The 16,707-nt window shown below is 34.5% G+C and overlaps 1 protein-coding gene and 1 long non-coding RNA gene across 6 annotated transcripts; one reads left to right on the plus strand and one right to left on the minus strand.

Moving 5' to 3' along the window:
- The first annotated feature begins 342 nt into the window (after positions 1-342).
- Positions 343-10,803, plus strand: LOC111902114 (uncharacterized). Of its 2 annotated transcripts, XR_002853679.3 has the most exons (3): positions 357-765; positions 1,837-10,453; positions 10,553-10,803. It is a non-coding gene; the product is annotated as an uncharacterized LOC111902114 (long non-coding RNA). The 2 variants fall into 2 exon arrangements; XR_006185432.2 differs by lacking the exon at positions 10,553-10,803 and having other exon boundaries at positions 343-765; positions 1,837-2,162.
- On the minus strand, positions 10,804-15,357 carry LOC111902115 (uncharacterized). Of its 4 annotated transcripts, XM_042896964.2 has the most exons (5): positions 14,587-15,354; positions 13,334-13,437; positions 13,100-13,243; positions 12,963-13,008; positions 11,666-12,882 (listed from the first exon to the last, which is right to left on the minus strand). In XM_042896964.2, exons 1-5 carry the CDS (start codon positions 14,723-14,725, stop codon positions 12,878-12,880), a joined length of 438 nt encoding a protein of 145 aa, XP_042752898.1. In that variant the 5' UTR covers positions 14,726-15,354; the 3' UTR covers positions 11,666-12,877. The 4 variants fall into 4 exon arrangements, with proteins under 4 accessions (XP_023753758.1, XP_042752898.1, XP_042752896.1 ...); XM_042896962.2 differs by having other exon boundaries at positions 12,963-13,243; positions 14,587-15,357; XM_052766010.1 differs by having other exon boundaries at positions 11,666-13,008; positions 14,587-15,355.
- Positions 15,358-16,707: the final 1,350 nt, after the last annotated feature.

A 16,707-nucleotide genomic window follows, 5' to 3' on the forward strand; every position in this document is an offset into this window, starting at 1 on the left:
TTCTTTATTTTTGAGTCGTAGTGGTGAGGAAGAAGATGATGTGGGTGATTGTTTGGTCGAAACTTATTAACCGGATTTCATTTGAAGCTAGAATGATCCAACAATGGTAAAAAGAAAACGGTGAAGAAGACACAGGGATTGTTTTTTTGCAGATGGGGTCACAAATCAGGAGAGAGAGAGAGAGAGAGAGAGAGAGAGAGAGAGAGAGAGAGAGAGAGAGAGAGAGAGAGAGAGAGAGAGAGAGAGAGAGAGAGAGAGAGAGAGAGAGAGAGAGAGGTGGGGCCCTTTAATTAAATAATATATTTTTTTAAATAGAGAAAACCTCATAAATGGTCCCTGTGTATTGAAATGACGAAAATGCCCTCACTTAACGGTAGAAAACTAACGGAGTTAAGCGGAAGGACTATTTGTTAAAAGTTTTTGAAGTTTTGTCTTTCCTTTATCATGTTTCCTTTCGTACTTTCTTTCTCTTCTTTTTGTTTTCTTTCTCGTGTCTCTCTACGTTCCCCATCAACTCTATCGCCGTTCACCACCACACCACTGTGTACCGTCGTCGTCGGCTTCGCATTCGCATTCGCCTCTCACCCACCTCCGCCTTCATCCTCTCCACCGGTTGAGGCTACTTCGCCACACAACCATCGCCACCATCTGCCTCCACCACGACGCCACCTTCCTCGCCGAAGAGAGCATCACCAGTGTCGACGACATCTCTACCATTATTGCCAACGACAGCCTCCCTACCACTCCATTTTGGGGATTTTTATCGTAAGAACCCTAAATTCATAATTTTTTGGTTAGATTTTAGTAAAATCTTTGTAATTAGTTTTTGGTTTTTTGTTAGTTATCAATTTCTATGTTTCATTGGTTTTGAAACACTTTGATCAAGGAAGAGCATCGATGATGTACTTTGAATCTTTCACAACTGATTATTTGAACTGAATACCGTAATAAATTTTACTTCACGTATTTACTGAATTTTTTGATTTGGGGTTAGAAGAAACCTCATCTCAGTTCATACCTACTAGTTTCCAATGTTAGATTCTGTTTTTTGATGCAATACTTAACACAAACAATTATCAAATTAATCTGCACTCTGCAGCACTTTGTAAATACATTATTACAGCCAGCAGTTTCTCTTGATTAAAAATTCATCATAGAAAAGATTGCCCATTTGACATTCAAATTTTATGTTGATAACATATTGTTCTTACATGAACAAAGTACTTATTATTTATTGGCATTGTGAGAAGGATAAATTGTTTTGGAATTTTGTAAGCCATCTAATGAATTAGGGTAGGTGTTACTAATTATGAAATAAGTGCTAATAATAGGATTTTTTTTTTTGGTCATTTCACATTTTCTACATCCCAAATCCTTTGTATATATACAAACCAAACAAAAATATACAAAAGACCGAGTTTGAATTCCATTTCATTTCCTTCGAACCAAACACATTGTATAATTGAATTTCTTAACATTAAATGCATGATAGAATTGATCAATCTGATTTCAATTAAAAAAATCATCAGGATCAAGTAACTTTCATGTCTTAACCTCCCAAGTGTAGAATTGAGCTGCATTGCACTAATTCATTTATGCTATTATGGATCATGTTTCTTCATAGTTCTAATGCTCAATTGTTGAAAAGTCTTATAACTGAAAATATTTATATAATTATTATGCATGAGGATTATTTATTAATACCAATAAAATGAAACTTATGGTCTTGATGTCATTATAGCTTCTCTTCTTGATTGCTAATGATAATGGAGCTTTTGTAGTTTCTCCTCTCGATTGCTAAAGAACATTCCATTTTTTGTTTCTTTGGACATGCAGTGATAGTATAACAAGATGGATGACAATGATAGTCATTTTAAATCCAAGAGAATTGTTTTTGTGACTGAACAAGTGAAAGAAGAACTGTCAAAGAAAGGATACACCCACCTTGTCATTCAAATGGGTCATGAATCTCCTACATCCCCCAAAAGGTATATTTAATTATGTTTTTATATTAATTTACTTTTAGTTGATTGAATTAAATTGAATCTAATTTGATTGAAGCCATATCTAACGGACTACCGGATAGAGTTTGACTTTTACGTGTTTGAGTTGACTTGCAAGTTGCAATCAACAGCTATGTAAAAAAATTGTTAATCCCTCAATTGCCATTTCATTTTGATATAAACATATATCGCTTGAGTACTTCAATATTCAAAGCATATTACCAAATACCAAAGCATATTACCTCAGTGAAAGTTGGATATATTATTTCTTAGATCAAGGACTCGTTGCATTATTTGGCCTTTTATGCTTAGCAAACAAAATAAACTTGAACTCTTTTTCCTTCTTTTTCAAACTAACCATTGGTCCTGGAGGTATAATATGTCTTTAGAGTAAAATTATATCACATATTTCATTGTAGAAGGGTTACAAAGGGTGGTTGAATACAATATTTAGAAGAAAACATAATATTTGTTGTTAATAAACTTTAAAGGTTAAGTTGATGACTTGTCGTATAGTATATTTAGCTTTTAGATAGATGCCCTTTTATGTAATTTTACATATTTCAAAAGCTTCTATCTACTTTTGCCAAACACTCGTAACAAAAGCTCTAGCTTCTGGTTACCAGCTAGTTTTGTCAAACACGCCCTAAACCTACAAGCATTTAAAAATGAATTGTTTTACCAAGTGTTACATGATAAAAAAGAGAAACAAAATATAATAAAGATTTTAAGAAAGCATATATACATTATGCCTTTTTCCAACCTTTATGTTGTGTTTACGTATATACATGCCACTTTGTTACTTGATAAACATGAAAGATGTGAATAGTTTAGAACTTATTCTTAGAGCCGAATTAAAAAATCGATTTTGTTACTTGATAAACATGAAAGATGTGAAGACTTATTCTTAGAGCCGAGTTAAAAAATCGATTGTTTGATAAAGGTTATGGATATGACTCCTAATGGCAAAGACAAGCATATGTGGAATTATAATTACGTTGCCCATAATAAAGTTTTTAGAAGCAAAGTATTTACATATTTAAAAAACTGCATAAATTTATATTTGTAGAACAACAATATAATAAAATCCACAAGCACATATCTCTAGATTTAATAAAGCATAAACATCCACCAATAAATGATCTTTAGATATAATAAATCATAAACATTCCGAAGCATTTGATGTATTACCAGCAAAGCAAAGGTTAATACAACTATTTCGTAAACAAAGTACCGAATGACAAATTCATGCATTACATGTATTTGGGTATGTTGTACATAGAAGCCTAAAGATATAAAGTGATAGCTTGATGTGTGTTATCTAGGTCATGATTTGTGTACAATGTTATATTATTTGCCAACGTAATAACCGGGTGTCATACATGATTATATAAACTTGATATAGGTTTGCATGAGACATCATCAATTTGATTTTGTTTCTTTAGGAGGTTAACTTTTGATGTTTAGAATTGAAGTATGTAAAATACTTATGGATTTAGAACTACTTATATGTAAGTCTACCAACCTTTATTGTTAGTATTGATCAATAAAGATCTATCTATAGGAAGTATCATCTATGTACCAACTATTAATTGCTGTAATTTCTAATATTCGGAGGATACTACCAGTAAGTGCCACATGTATCTAATAGTTGAGTTGAGCATACAAAAACAATTGTATCAAATAAAATATTAAAAGTTTTGCCTTAAAAGCTATTGTAGCTTTACCCTACATGTAGATTTAGAGATCCTTTTTGTAAATTTTCCTAGTTTGACCACCCTCAAAGTCCTTTCTGCTGCCACAACAGCCCCCGCGGTGTGCAACTTGCATTTTTTCTTACATCATTTGAAATTTGAATTACTATACCACGTGACCACATAAAACACACTATTATCAAACATTTGGGAAAAAAAGTAGTGTACTATTGAAATTGATCAATTGAGAGGAGGGGCTCTTTATGCATTATATAATTAATATAGCAAACTAGTCCACTTATGTGAATGGACTTGAATCCTCAACTTTAGGAAGGGAGCACAACACTAGTAAATTTAATGGGTTACTTTTGAAATCACATCATTTTGTTGATTTCGGTTTACAAAAACGGAAGTCCTATATGAGTGGTAAAATAGTCGTTTTTTTCACTTATGTCGTTTATTCAATCCATAAAACAAATATTATTATTATTATTTTTATACAATACTTAACTACAAATACACAATATTTATCGATTCTAACACTATATTCACACAATAGTTAATGAGAAAAACAGAACAGAGCTTTTAGATGTCAACAACTAAGTATTTGAAATGGTTGTGGATTACAAACTACTTATAAATATTTTTAATTGCCATTGTTGGCATTAAGCTATGAAGATTTATGTACGTGTATGGCAACATTAGCTGGGAGCGGGTAGCTTGTAGCGTTTTGTTAAACGTTACATGAAGTAACATTTGGATTTGGAACGTTTTATTTAAACTAAACGCTAGAAGCTTGTAGTGCAAAACAAGGTTTTTTGTTCAAAATGGAGCGTTTTGTCAAACGCTAGAAGTAGAAGCTCGCAACCGCTCCATGCCAAACACGCCTTTGTGGTACAATTTAATTGCTACCCTTCATGGTAATAAACAGACATATGAGGTGTTTATATATAATAGATGTGAAATTAGCTTACTATAATTGTTGTAATTATTAATATTATTAATTTTAGTCGGAAAAGCCACCATAAAGAGAACTTGCAAAGCATCAAAACATTTTTTCCCATGAATATAATTGCTACGAGTGAGTGCGTTTTGTTTGCTTTTCTATATGTTGCACAAATTTGATCCTACAAACATTTGAAAAAATGAACTATTATACCAAGTGATCACACGACAAAAAAAGGGAAACAAAAAATAACGAGGCATTTCGAAAAGGGCGGTGATCCGTACACAAAACTTTTTAGCTCTATACAACAAATTATGTTTTATACAGTTATACAGCACAATCATATAAATCATAAATTGTTGTGTATGGTTAAAAAGGGTTATGTACAAATCACTACTCTTTTAAAAAACATACCCATATAGGATCGAGCCAAGAGTTGTAAGTATTAACAACAATATATGCATTTTGGCACGATGTTTCACAACATTATAAAATATGTGAATAATTGTGAAATTGGAGTGATCATCAAAACAGAATACACGTTGCAATTAAGTGTTGAAACAACATATCAACAACTAATAAGGAATAAAGTCGTGCTACTTAAATGTTCGAGTGGAGAAAGTGTAGTTAAATCTCCTACTTAATGAAGGGCGAGCACCATAAATCTATCATTTCAAAATCCACTAATCTTTGATACCATATGTTTTTCTTTAAAATTGGATTTAGGTATACAATGTCAATCACTTACTTACAAAACAAAAGAATTCAATGATTTACCATCTCATTTGAATAGCTATTTGATTGAAAAAAGATTGAGAACTTATAATAAATATGTAGGGCCATACCTAGTTAGAGTCCCTTTAACCATCAAATCCAAATAGAATAACAATATGATCTTTAAAAACTACCAAAACAAGAGGTCGTTCTGAGCAGAAACTAATTACTTAAAGAGTCATCCTGTCATGTGGTAGTTATTGTGACCATTTGTTGGTTGTTGAAGGCATCTAGATGTGTCTAGGTGATGCAAGCAATAATCAGTTCATTCATAACTATTCCTTCTACCTCTTTCGGCTTCGTGTTATTAATAAAAAATCTCCCTAAGTATTTTATTCCTTTGTTAAACAATAATGTCAATTTTTTTGCACTTACGAGTTATTTTAAATTGTGTAGTCGGAGGAGTTTACACTATTGTTTAATGAATGAATAAGATGTTTAAGGAGGTTTCTTATTAATAATACGGAGCTGAAAGAGGTAGAAAGAATAGTTATGGATGACCTGTTCTTTTTCGCATTACTTAACTGTATCTAGCTAGGTGCCTTCGATATCTAACAAAATAGCCACAATAACTGCCATATGACATGTTAGCTCTTTAAGCAATTAGCTTCTCCTCTGGACGATTTTTTATATGGGTGTTGTCTATACGGATCATACTATATGCTATTTGGATTTGATGGTTATGGAACTAATAAGACCTTACGTATTTATTAGAATTTTTCAACCATTTTTTTTTCAATCAACATGTAATTCAAGTGATTTGGTAGATCAATGTGTTGAAGTTTGTGCTTCAGCTGCTGTGTTTAATTTCCAACATTTTAGACTTTCTTTTTATTTTTCTTATTAGTTGTTTGACTGCTTCAAATAAGTTGGTCAGTAGTTGCTTATTTTTAGGAAGTTTATTTGGTCATGGAAATATTCCATGTAATCCCTTTTTTCACGTATTATCTGTTAGTTTTTTTAGCTGTATTTAAAGTCTCTTCTGGCTCAATAAAATGTAAACTACACAACAATTTTTTATTATTCTTTCTCTTGTACTTCCATTTTCTTCAAAACTCCCCGATAAAATTGGTATCAAAGCTTTCTTCCTAAGATCCCATGGATTCAGAAGTACCTTTCACTTTATTTACTCCACAAGCTTTCAAAGGTGAAGGTTATCATGTCTCGGAAGCAAGGATGGAGGCTTATCCGGAGGCAAATGATCTCTGGGAAGCTGTTGAAGAGGACTACGAAGATCCCCCATTGCCTGCAAATCCAACCATGCCGTAGATAAAGGCTCATAAGGAGAAGAAAACAAGAAAGTCAAAGGAAAGAGCTACGTTATTTGCAACTGTCTCACAAGAAATTTTCCTCAGGATTATGACACTCAAATCGACATTTAGGGTTTGGAATTTCTTGAAGAGTATAAAAGAGATGAAAGGATAAAAGGAATGCGTATTCTCAACCTCATACCATAATTTGAACTTCAAAGGATGAAGGATTCAGAGACAATCAAAGAGTATTCAGACAAATTACTCAACCTTGCTAACAAAGTAAGACTACTTTTGAATTTCCCGATTCCAGAATTGTTCAAAAAATTCTTGTAACTGTTCTTGACAGTTTTGAAGCAACTATTTCCTCATTGGAAAATACAAAAGATCTGTCAAAACTTAGTTTGGTAGAATTGATAAATGCTTTGCAAGCATATGAACATAGAATACTCATGAGGTCTGAAGGATCTGTTGAAGGTGCATTAATTGTGAAAGCTTAGTCCAGTCAAGGAGGAAAAGGAAAAAATATGAGAAGAACAAGAAGGGACGTTCAGGTTATGATTCTCTTAACACCAATAAGGGATCAAAATCTGACTGCTCTCCTTGTAAACATTGTGGAAGAAAGGGTAATGGACCTTCCAAATGTTTTTTTTTTTTTTTTTTGAAAGAGCATGGACCTTCCAAATGTTGGAGAACCCAAACTAACAATGTGAAAAATTTCAAAAATGGGACATCATCAAAGGATTTGCAAAAGAACATCCAGCAAAACACAGTCATACAAGAAAATTTTCAGCAAAAGAATGTTGCTCAAGTTGCTGATGAAGAAGAGGAGGAGCAATTCTTTGTAGCATCTTGCTTCCAAGTAGTCATTCAAGTGAGAGATGGGTCATTGATAGTGGTTGTACATATGATGACTTATGACCAAGAACTCTTCAAGGAATTGGATACTTCAGTGGTTTCCAAAGTAAAAGTTGGTGACGGAAAGTACATTATTGCTAAGGGGGAAGGCACTGTGGCAATCGAAAGCATTTCAGGTACAAAACTTATTCAAGATGTGTTATTTGTACCCGATCTAGATCAAAATTTGTTGAGTGTTGGGTAGTTGATTGAAAACGGTTTCAAAGTACACTTTGAATTAGATCATTGTTTAATCCAAACTTCAAATAACAATGATTTACTCAAAGTAAAGATGAAAAGGAGGAACTTTGCACTTGATCCACTGGAGGAGGAGCAAGCTGTTTTTTATGCATTCGGAGTCCAGTGTTATCGATGGCGATAGCGAGGGCATAGCGACAACCTATCGCCATGCTATATAGCGATAGCGATGAAATAGCGATGACTATTTCATTTTTAGAAAATACCTTCACCTAATTAGCAATTATAACTAATAAATAAGCTAAAAACCCCAAAGACTATTAGTTCAACTAAGTTCTAAAACATGCATATTACAAAAAAAAAAAAAAAAGAACAAGTATTAATCTTAGACTTTAAAATACGATTCACAAATCATCCAACTCCTCGTATACGGGCTCATCATCCACTTCTTCTTCTACAACCTCTTTATAAGCCCCAACATCATTTTCAAAAGCAAGGTGCGGTTGTAGATGTAACTATTGACCGCAATTACTCTATCAAGTGTCTTTTTAAGATGAGGTAGTTTAAATATGTCATCACGCATCAAATCGATGCAATGCGCCGCACACGGAGTCTAATAAATATGTGGATATTTTTCTTCCACAAGTCGACCGGCTAAAACGTTGTTGCTAGCACTATTGTTACAATCTGAACCACATTTTACGGGCCGTTTTTTTTTATGATTTGGTCAAACAATTTGAACAAATATTCACCTGCAAAAAACAGGAAAAAACCGGCCCGAAAAACGTGGTGAATATTTGTTCAAGGAATTGGATACTTCAGTAGTTTCCAAAGTAAAGGTTGGTGACGGAAAATACATTATTGCTAAGGGGGATGGCACTGTGGCAATCGAAAGCATTTCAGGTACAAAACTTATTCAAGATGTGTTATTTGTACCCGATCTAGATCAAAATTTGTTGAGTGTTGGGTAGTTGATTGAAAACGGTTTCAAAGTACACTTTGAATTAGATCATTGTTTAATCAAAACTTCAAATAACAATGATTTATTCAAAGTAAAGATGAAAAGGAGGAGCTTTGCACTTGATCCATTGGAGGAGGAGCAAGCTGTTTTTTATGCATTTGGAGTCCAGTGTTATCGATGGCGATAGCGAGGGCATAGCGACAACCTATCGCCATGCTATATAGCGATAGCGATGAAATAGCGACGACTATTTCATTTTTAGAAAATACCTATTAAAAATTAATATTACTTTTATCTTCACCTAATTAGCAATTATAACTAATAAATAAGCTAAAAACCCCAAAGACTATTAGTTCAACTAAGTTCTAAAACATGCATATTACAAAAAAAAAAAAAGAACAAGTATTAATCTTAGACTTTAAAATATGATTCACAAATCATCCAACTCCTCGTATACGGGCTCATCATCCACTTCTTCTTCTACAACATCTTTATAAGCCCCAACATCATTTTCCTCTTCATCTTCGTCTATCAATTGTGGTCCTCTAGATCGCGAGCTCGACTCGGCGCCCTCTTTCCTCCTACTCGTTCTTCTTGTAGCATAAGGCTCCTCATCCACCCCCATAGCCTCCGCAACTACATCCCATGTCAAGTTATCAGAAAATTTGAACAAATTTTTTCCTGTTTTTTGCAGGTGAATATTTGTTCAAATTGTTTGACCACTTCATAAAAAAACCGGCCCGGAAAATGTGGTTTAGATTGTTACAGATAGTGCTAGCAACAACGTTTTAGCCGGTTGACTTGTGGAAGAAAAATATCCACATATTTATTGGACTCCGTGTGCGGCGCATTGCATTGATTTGATGCGTGAGGACATATTTAAATTACCTCATCTTAAAAAGACACTTGATAGAGCAATTGCGGTCAATAGTTACATCTACAACCACACCTTACTCTTGAATATGATGAGAGATTTCACGGGCCAAAGGGATATGGTTAGACCCGCAAAGACCCGGTTTGCGACTGCCTTCATAACTTTGAATTGCTTTAGAAATCATAAGAAAAATTTGAAGAAGATGTTCGCATCTGAAGCGTGGAACAAAAGCAAGTTCCCGGGCGAGGCGTGAGAAGGAGGAAGTCAAACGGCTAACTCTATATTCTCTCCTAGTTTTTGGACCAATATAGATATTGCGGTCAAAATTGGTGACCCTTTATTAATGGTGCTTCGATTGGTAGATAGTGAAAAAAAGTCTTCTATGGGATACATCTATGAAGCCATGGATAGAGCAAATGAAAGAATTGCCTCGTCTTTCAACAACAAAGAAGACAAGTATAAACAAAATTTTGAAATAATCGATAAGAGGTGGTATTGTCAACTACACCAAGATTTACACGCGGTTGCCCACTATTTGAATCCGGGATTATATTACAACAACAGGAGTGTGGAAGATGATAGTGAGGTAATTACGGGATTGATAGCATGCATATATAAATTGTCACTGTCAGAAGAGGATGAGTTGAAGATTCACACTGCGTTACCTATATATAGAGGTGCACAAGGGATTTTTGGGATTCCGATGGCTAAAAGAATGAGATCAATGCTTTCATCGGCGGAGTGGTGGATGCAATATGGATCGTCCACACCGACACTTAAGAAGTTTGCTATTAAGGTGTTAAGTCTTACATGTAGCTCATCAGGATGTGAACGTAATTGGAGCGTATTTGAACAAGTAAGTTATAATAAATAATATTATGTTTAAAATAATTATAAATATACAAATATGTTATAATAAATAATATTTACTAATGTTTATTTTTTATTTTTATAGCTCCATTCCAAAAAAAGAAACCGACTTGAATGGAAAAAGCTAAATGATTTAGGTTACATAAAATACGAGTAGGAGGAAAGAGGGTGCCGAGTCGAGCTCGCGATCTAGAAGACCACAATTGATAGACAAAGATGAAGAGGAAAATGATGTTGGGGCTTATAAAGAGGTTGTAGAAGAAGAAGTGGATGATGAGCCTGTATACGAGGAGTTGGATGATTTGTGAATCGTATTTTAAAGTCAAAGATTGATACTTGTTCTTTTTTTTTTTTTTTTTTTTTTTTTTTTTTTTTTTTTCTTTGGGGGGTTTTTAGCTTATTTATTAGTTATAATTGCTAATTAGGTGAAGGTTAAAGTAATATTAATTTCTAATAGGTATTTTTTAAAAATGAAATAGCCGTCGCTATTTCATCGCTATCGCTATATAGCGTGGCGATAGGTTGTTGCTATGCCCTCGCTATCGCCGTCGATAACTTTGATTACATCCAAAGGCCCTTTCACGGATCTTTTAGTGGTTGCAGTTGAGCCACTCGACGAAATACGCCTCTTGCCTTTCTATTGGAAAAACTCACTATTAGTTGTAGCTTCTTCATCTTCATCTATATCTACAACATCATCATCAAAGTGGGGTATTTTGTTCGTTGCTTCTTTATCTTGTTTCTTTTTATCAGAAGCATCTATAAAAAGTTTTTGTATTTCTATCGGAACTCTCGGACATTTTAGTACTTGGGCGGAATCACCAGCAAGGTGGTGCTTGTGTCTTGTAATCCCACCCTTGGTTGTTTTATTACAAAAAGTACATATCATCTTCTGATTACCCTTTCCTTCAACTGCTGTCCCGTATTGCCATCCCGGATCATTACTAGCCATATCTATTTCAAAAACAAATCAAAGATAAAGTTACACAATTAAGTGATATTAATGACAAGTATATAAAAATTAGATACATATCGGTTAATCAGTTAATAAATACATAACTGATTAAGTTAATAGATGCATAACTAAGTAAGTTAATCAGTTAATTAGTTAATAAACAAGTGAATAATTGCATAATTAGCTAAGTTGAGACACAATCACTACATTACAATATTACATTCATGCATATTTCAAAGAAACTTCCTGCATTGCATCTTTCATTAACAATACAACTTTAATTAAAAATTCAGGGTATCAATGTATCATATACAACATTAAACTAATACCTATACTAAAGTAATACTAAACCCATAACTAAACAATTAACTACACCCATACAGAGTATTAAGATTTACAGTTGAAGGCTTGATTCTTGAAGCTGATGGAAAAATACACACCTTTGCAGCTGATGGAGAGAAGGACCGGTGCAAGTCAGTTGGGAGACTTGAAGTGTCGACTGAAGTCACTGAACCGGAGAAATCACAGAGGAACTGCCGATCAGAAGAGGGGCGATCGCAATTAAAGGTCGACCGGTCGAGAAAAAAGATGCGACTGAGAAGCGAACGTTGGAGACTTGTATCGGATGCTATTTTGACTTAGTCAACAAAAAACCCTAATACGGGCCTTTTTATACCATTTAAAAAAAAGCCACCGATCGCTATGGTCGCTATACAGTCGCTATGGAACCTATGGCGACACATGGACGCCTCGCCTCGCCAAACGCCATAGCGGGCGCCATGGTCGCTATTGATAACGCTGTCGGAGTCCATGCTGAAGTCTGGCATAAAAGGCTAGGACATTTCAATCATAAAGCTGTGGTGAACCTCCAAAGAAAGGAGTTGGTTCAAGCTCTTCCCTGCCTTGAATCTCAAAATTATAGATAGTGGAACTTGCCAATAGGAAAGCAATTGAGACTTCTATTCAAGCAATCAATCTAGAGAGCTACTGAAAAGCTTCAATTGATACACACAGATGTGTGTAGACCTCAAAAAACCCCATCTCTCAATGGAAGTAGGTACTTTCTTATCTTCATTGATGATTTTTCCTGGATGTGTTGGATCTACTTTCTCAAATTCAAGTCAGAGCAAGGCTACTGGTGTATTTTGGAAACTCAAAAAATTGGATTGAAACACAAAGCGACCATAAATTTGAGCTTTGAGGTCTGATAATGGCAAGGAGTACACCTCCGATCAAAGTATTTGGATGCTTGTGTTTTGTTTATGTTCCTCAGATTAAAAGGGACAAATTGGATAAAAAAGCACAAGCAGGGATCTTCATTGGCTACAGCACAACCTCCAAGGCTTATAGAATTTTCCAGCCAAACACAAAGAAAATTCTAACAAGTAGAGATGTGCATTTCATGGAAAATGATGAATGCAAGTGGGAAGGAAATCAGGTAGCCACTGTTCCAGATTAACCTTCAAAATCACAGCTCAAAGAAGATGAATTAGTTGATGATACTCGTGTAAGAGGTATGAGATTACTTTCTGATATTTACCAAAGATGCAACGTGACTTTACTTGAACGAAATGATTTTTGGGAAGCTGGGAAGAATCCAAAATGTGTTATTGCAATGAAGGAAGAACTCATGATGATCGACAAAAATAAGACATGGAAGTTGGTAAAAAGACCCACCGATAGAAAAGTGATTGGAGTCGAGTGGGTATTTAGAACCAAATTGAATCCCGATGGCTCAATCAATAAACTATGGTGTTGACTTTTCTGACACTTTCGCTCCTGTTGCAAGATTAGGTACTCTAAGATTGTTACTAGCAATCGCTGCAGAAAAAGGATGGAAAGTCTATCAACTTGATGTTAAGTCAGCCTTTTTAAATGGTTACTTGGAAGAGGAGATTTATGTTGCGCAACCTGAGGGATTTTCTGTAAAAGGACAAGAGGATGATGTGTAGGCCTTGTATGGCCTGAAACAGGCTCCAAGAGCATGGTATAGCCGAATTGAAGAACACTTGAGGCTGTTAGGGTTCAAAAGAAGTCTAAATGAAGCAACTCTCTACATCAAAGGTGATAAAATCAATTTTATGTTCAAAAGTTGGTCGGTAGTTGCTTATTTTTAGGAAGTTTATTTGGTCATGGAAATATTCCATGTAATCCCTTATTTCACGTATTATCTGTTAGTTTTTTTAGCTGTATTTAAAGTCTCTTCTGGCTCAATAAAATATAGACTACACAACAATTTTTTATTATTCTTTCTTCCGTACTTTCATTTTCTTCAAAACTCCCCAACACAATGTTTCTTAATTTTCGTATAAGTATAATGTTGATAACGTATACCTCATCCAATTTTGAGGAAAAAAATACGACATTTTTATGGTGTAGTCACTTTAATAGTTTACTTTTCAAAAGCATGTAAGATCAAATTTGTGCAACACAGAGAAAGACAATTGTTTTCAACAAATAAACACCAAAAACATATAGAAAAAGGATTACAAATCAGCCCGACGATTATTCAATCAAAAACACATAGTAAAAAAGATTTCAACAAATAATCTAAGGTTTACATCTTTCCCATGATTATATCTATAAAAATCAAAATGAAGGAACAATTATTCAATCAAAATCAAAATTAGAACAATAACCAATAACTCATTTAACAATTAACAATATGTGAAAACTAAAAAATGAAAAAAGTAACCTGAAATCAAAAGTGATTAAGTCAAGTGAAAACAAAAATAAAAAATAAAACAATAACCAAATATATCTTTGTTTTCAGTTTTGTTTGAAGCATAACCAAATCAATTTTTTTTCTATTCCTGTTCGGTGTCCTAGAGCTTACATTAAATCATAACTGTCAACGATTAATTTAATCCAAAACTTTCAAGATGTAGTCATGTAGACATATCATTATGCTTATTTATTACACTGTAGCTAGATTTAGAAAAAGGTTATTAATTGGCAAATTGACAGCCAAGTTAAAAAAAAAACTCTAATTCCTAATTTGGAGTTTGGACCAAGAGAATCAGAAAAAAAAAGTAATGGAGAGAATTAGGGAAACTCAAAAACAGCAAACATCAGCAGCAATACAACACAACAATCAATAATCAAAAGAAAGAACAAGAGAACTAGAAAAGAAAGAACAGGATTCGGGAATCGGGATTCCATACCTGATTTCTGTGAATGGCGACTTGGCGATGGCAAATGGCAAGAGTGAGACCAGGCGGCAGGCGAGACAGCAACACAATCACACAAACGAGACAGCAACACAATCACACAAACGAGACAGCAGACAAGAAAGCGACACATCGATTGGCGAATTGGGCAATTGGCATGAATCGATTTTGATTTCTTAAAGAATCGTCGCTTGGAGAATTCGTCTATTGGAGCCTGTGAGGAATCGGGAGGGGCCAAAGCCTAAGTTTGGAAATAGTAGGCCTTTAACTATTTTTTTAAACTATAATTTCTACTTCTAGCCCGGGGAGGCCACTACCCCTCCTGTCCCCAAAGAAACTTCGTCCCTGAGCCATACCGAAGACCTGATGATTCAAAGGAACTGGCGAAGAGTTAAGGCTCAGCAAAGAACCTTTTATGTTTTGAGTTACACCGAAGAGGAGGAGTCGACCGAAGAATAAAGATTGCTTAGTTGTCTTTTCACAGATAGTACAATGATTAGCTATATGCTGACATTTCTTGTAAGACTATACAAATCAGTCGTAGGCATGGGCAGTATGGCCGCCCTAGCTATTCTTATTTTATATTTTATCATGTACTTTTTTTCTCTTTAAATAGATGATCATGTTGATCAATCTAAACACACCGGTTACTCTTATTTTATATTTTATCATGTACTGTTTTGCTCTTTAAATAGATGATCATGTTGATCAATCTAAACACACCTTCACTTCCATTATACTTCCTGTGTGTATTTGAAATATTGAAATACAAAAGCCTCTTTCTCAGATTATCTCTTATCTTATGTTGTTCATCAATTACTAACTTGGTCTTGACTGCAAGCCTTGTTACAATTCAACTAAGTTTTATTGTTTAGCTTGTTAAAAAAATCCATTGAGATTAACTTATTCCACATCTATCTCAAATATTATTCAAAAGTTAAGTTTTTCTTCTCTCAACAATTGGTATCAGAGCAATATTGGTTGCTTTTTAATTTTCTTTTAAAACCGAACTTGTTTTCAAAAGAAAAACTTTGATTTAAAAAGCGTTCTATACCGTTTAGCTCATCTTTTTAAATCTAAGGAAAATAGCACAAGCTTATTCTATAAATATATTTAACTGAGGTTCAGATAAAGCTCCAATACTCGTTGCAAGTGAATACCATCATTGATCTTAAAGAATGGAGAGATATCTAAGAAGACTTGGAAAGGACATTTGAAGATCTGTAGAAGAAGGACCACATGTTCATATTCTCAAACCCATTTTCACTGACGGTGTCCAGGTTAGGTTAGACTTGGAGGAGGTCAGATCGCCATGACTACACCCACCAACGATGATATTAAAAAAATGGAGAAAGATTCTATAGCCATCTATGAAATCTCATGTGGTGTTTCTCCAGATAGTATCGATATCATCATTAATTGTAAATTTGCAAAAGAAATTTGGGATATACTAAAAAATCTTTATAAAGGTATTGAACAAACACAAGACAAGAAGCTCACCATTGCACTCAACGAGTTCAACAACTTCAAAGCACTACCTGGTGAAAGTCTTGATGATTCCTTCAAAAGATTCAACCTTATTGTTACAAGATGTCAAACGTTGGTACAGTCAGAAGCAACAATGAAACAAACCTATGATCTTAGAATTATAAAAATTTTCGCCTTCTCTCTCTTCTTTCTCTCTCTTCCCCTGATTCTCTCTATCGGTGGTGCGATTTAGTTTGTGTTTCACCGGTGCTGTTTCTCCGGTGTTCCTCTTTTCATCGTTGAAGCATTTTCTCATCCCATTTCTGGTGTGCTGATGGGTGCTTCTTCTAAGAAAGACCGATTGAAGGATGTGAAAGTGAAGCCTCCTGATAAGAGTGCTGCTGTTCGTTTTGTGATGACGGAAGTTGATTTGAGTGAGGTTGTTCCGCCTGGGGTGGTTGAGCAATCTTCAGCTACCATTTACATATCTAGAAGGAAGCCAAGTGCATCGGGAGCTGTTGCTACTAGTATTAGCAAGTCGGAATGGAAATTTGATGGGAAGGTTTATGCTGAAAGGAAATTGAGGCGAAATGGAAATGATAATAGTAGTCCAATGGAGGCGGTGGAGTATTATAAAGAGGAAGTTTC

The sequence above is a fragment of the Lactuca sativa genome, chromosome 8 (assembly GCF_002870075.4).
Source record: "Lactuca sativa cultivar Salinas chromosome 8, Lsat_Salinas_v11, whole genome shotgun sequence".
NCBI classification, from domain to species: Eukaryota; Viridiplantae; Streptophyta; class Magnoliopsida; order Asterales; family Asteraceae; genus Lactuca; species Lactuca sativa.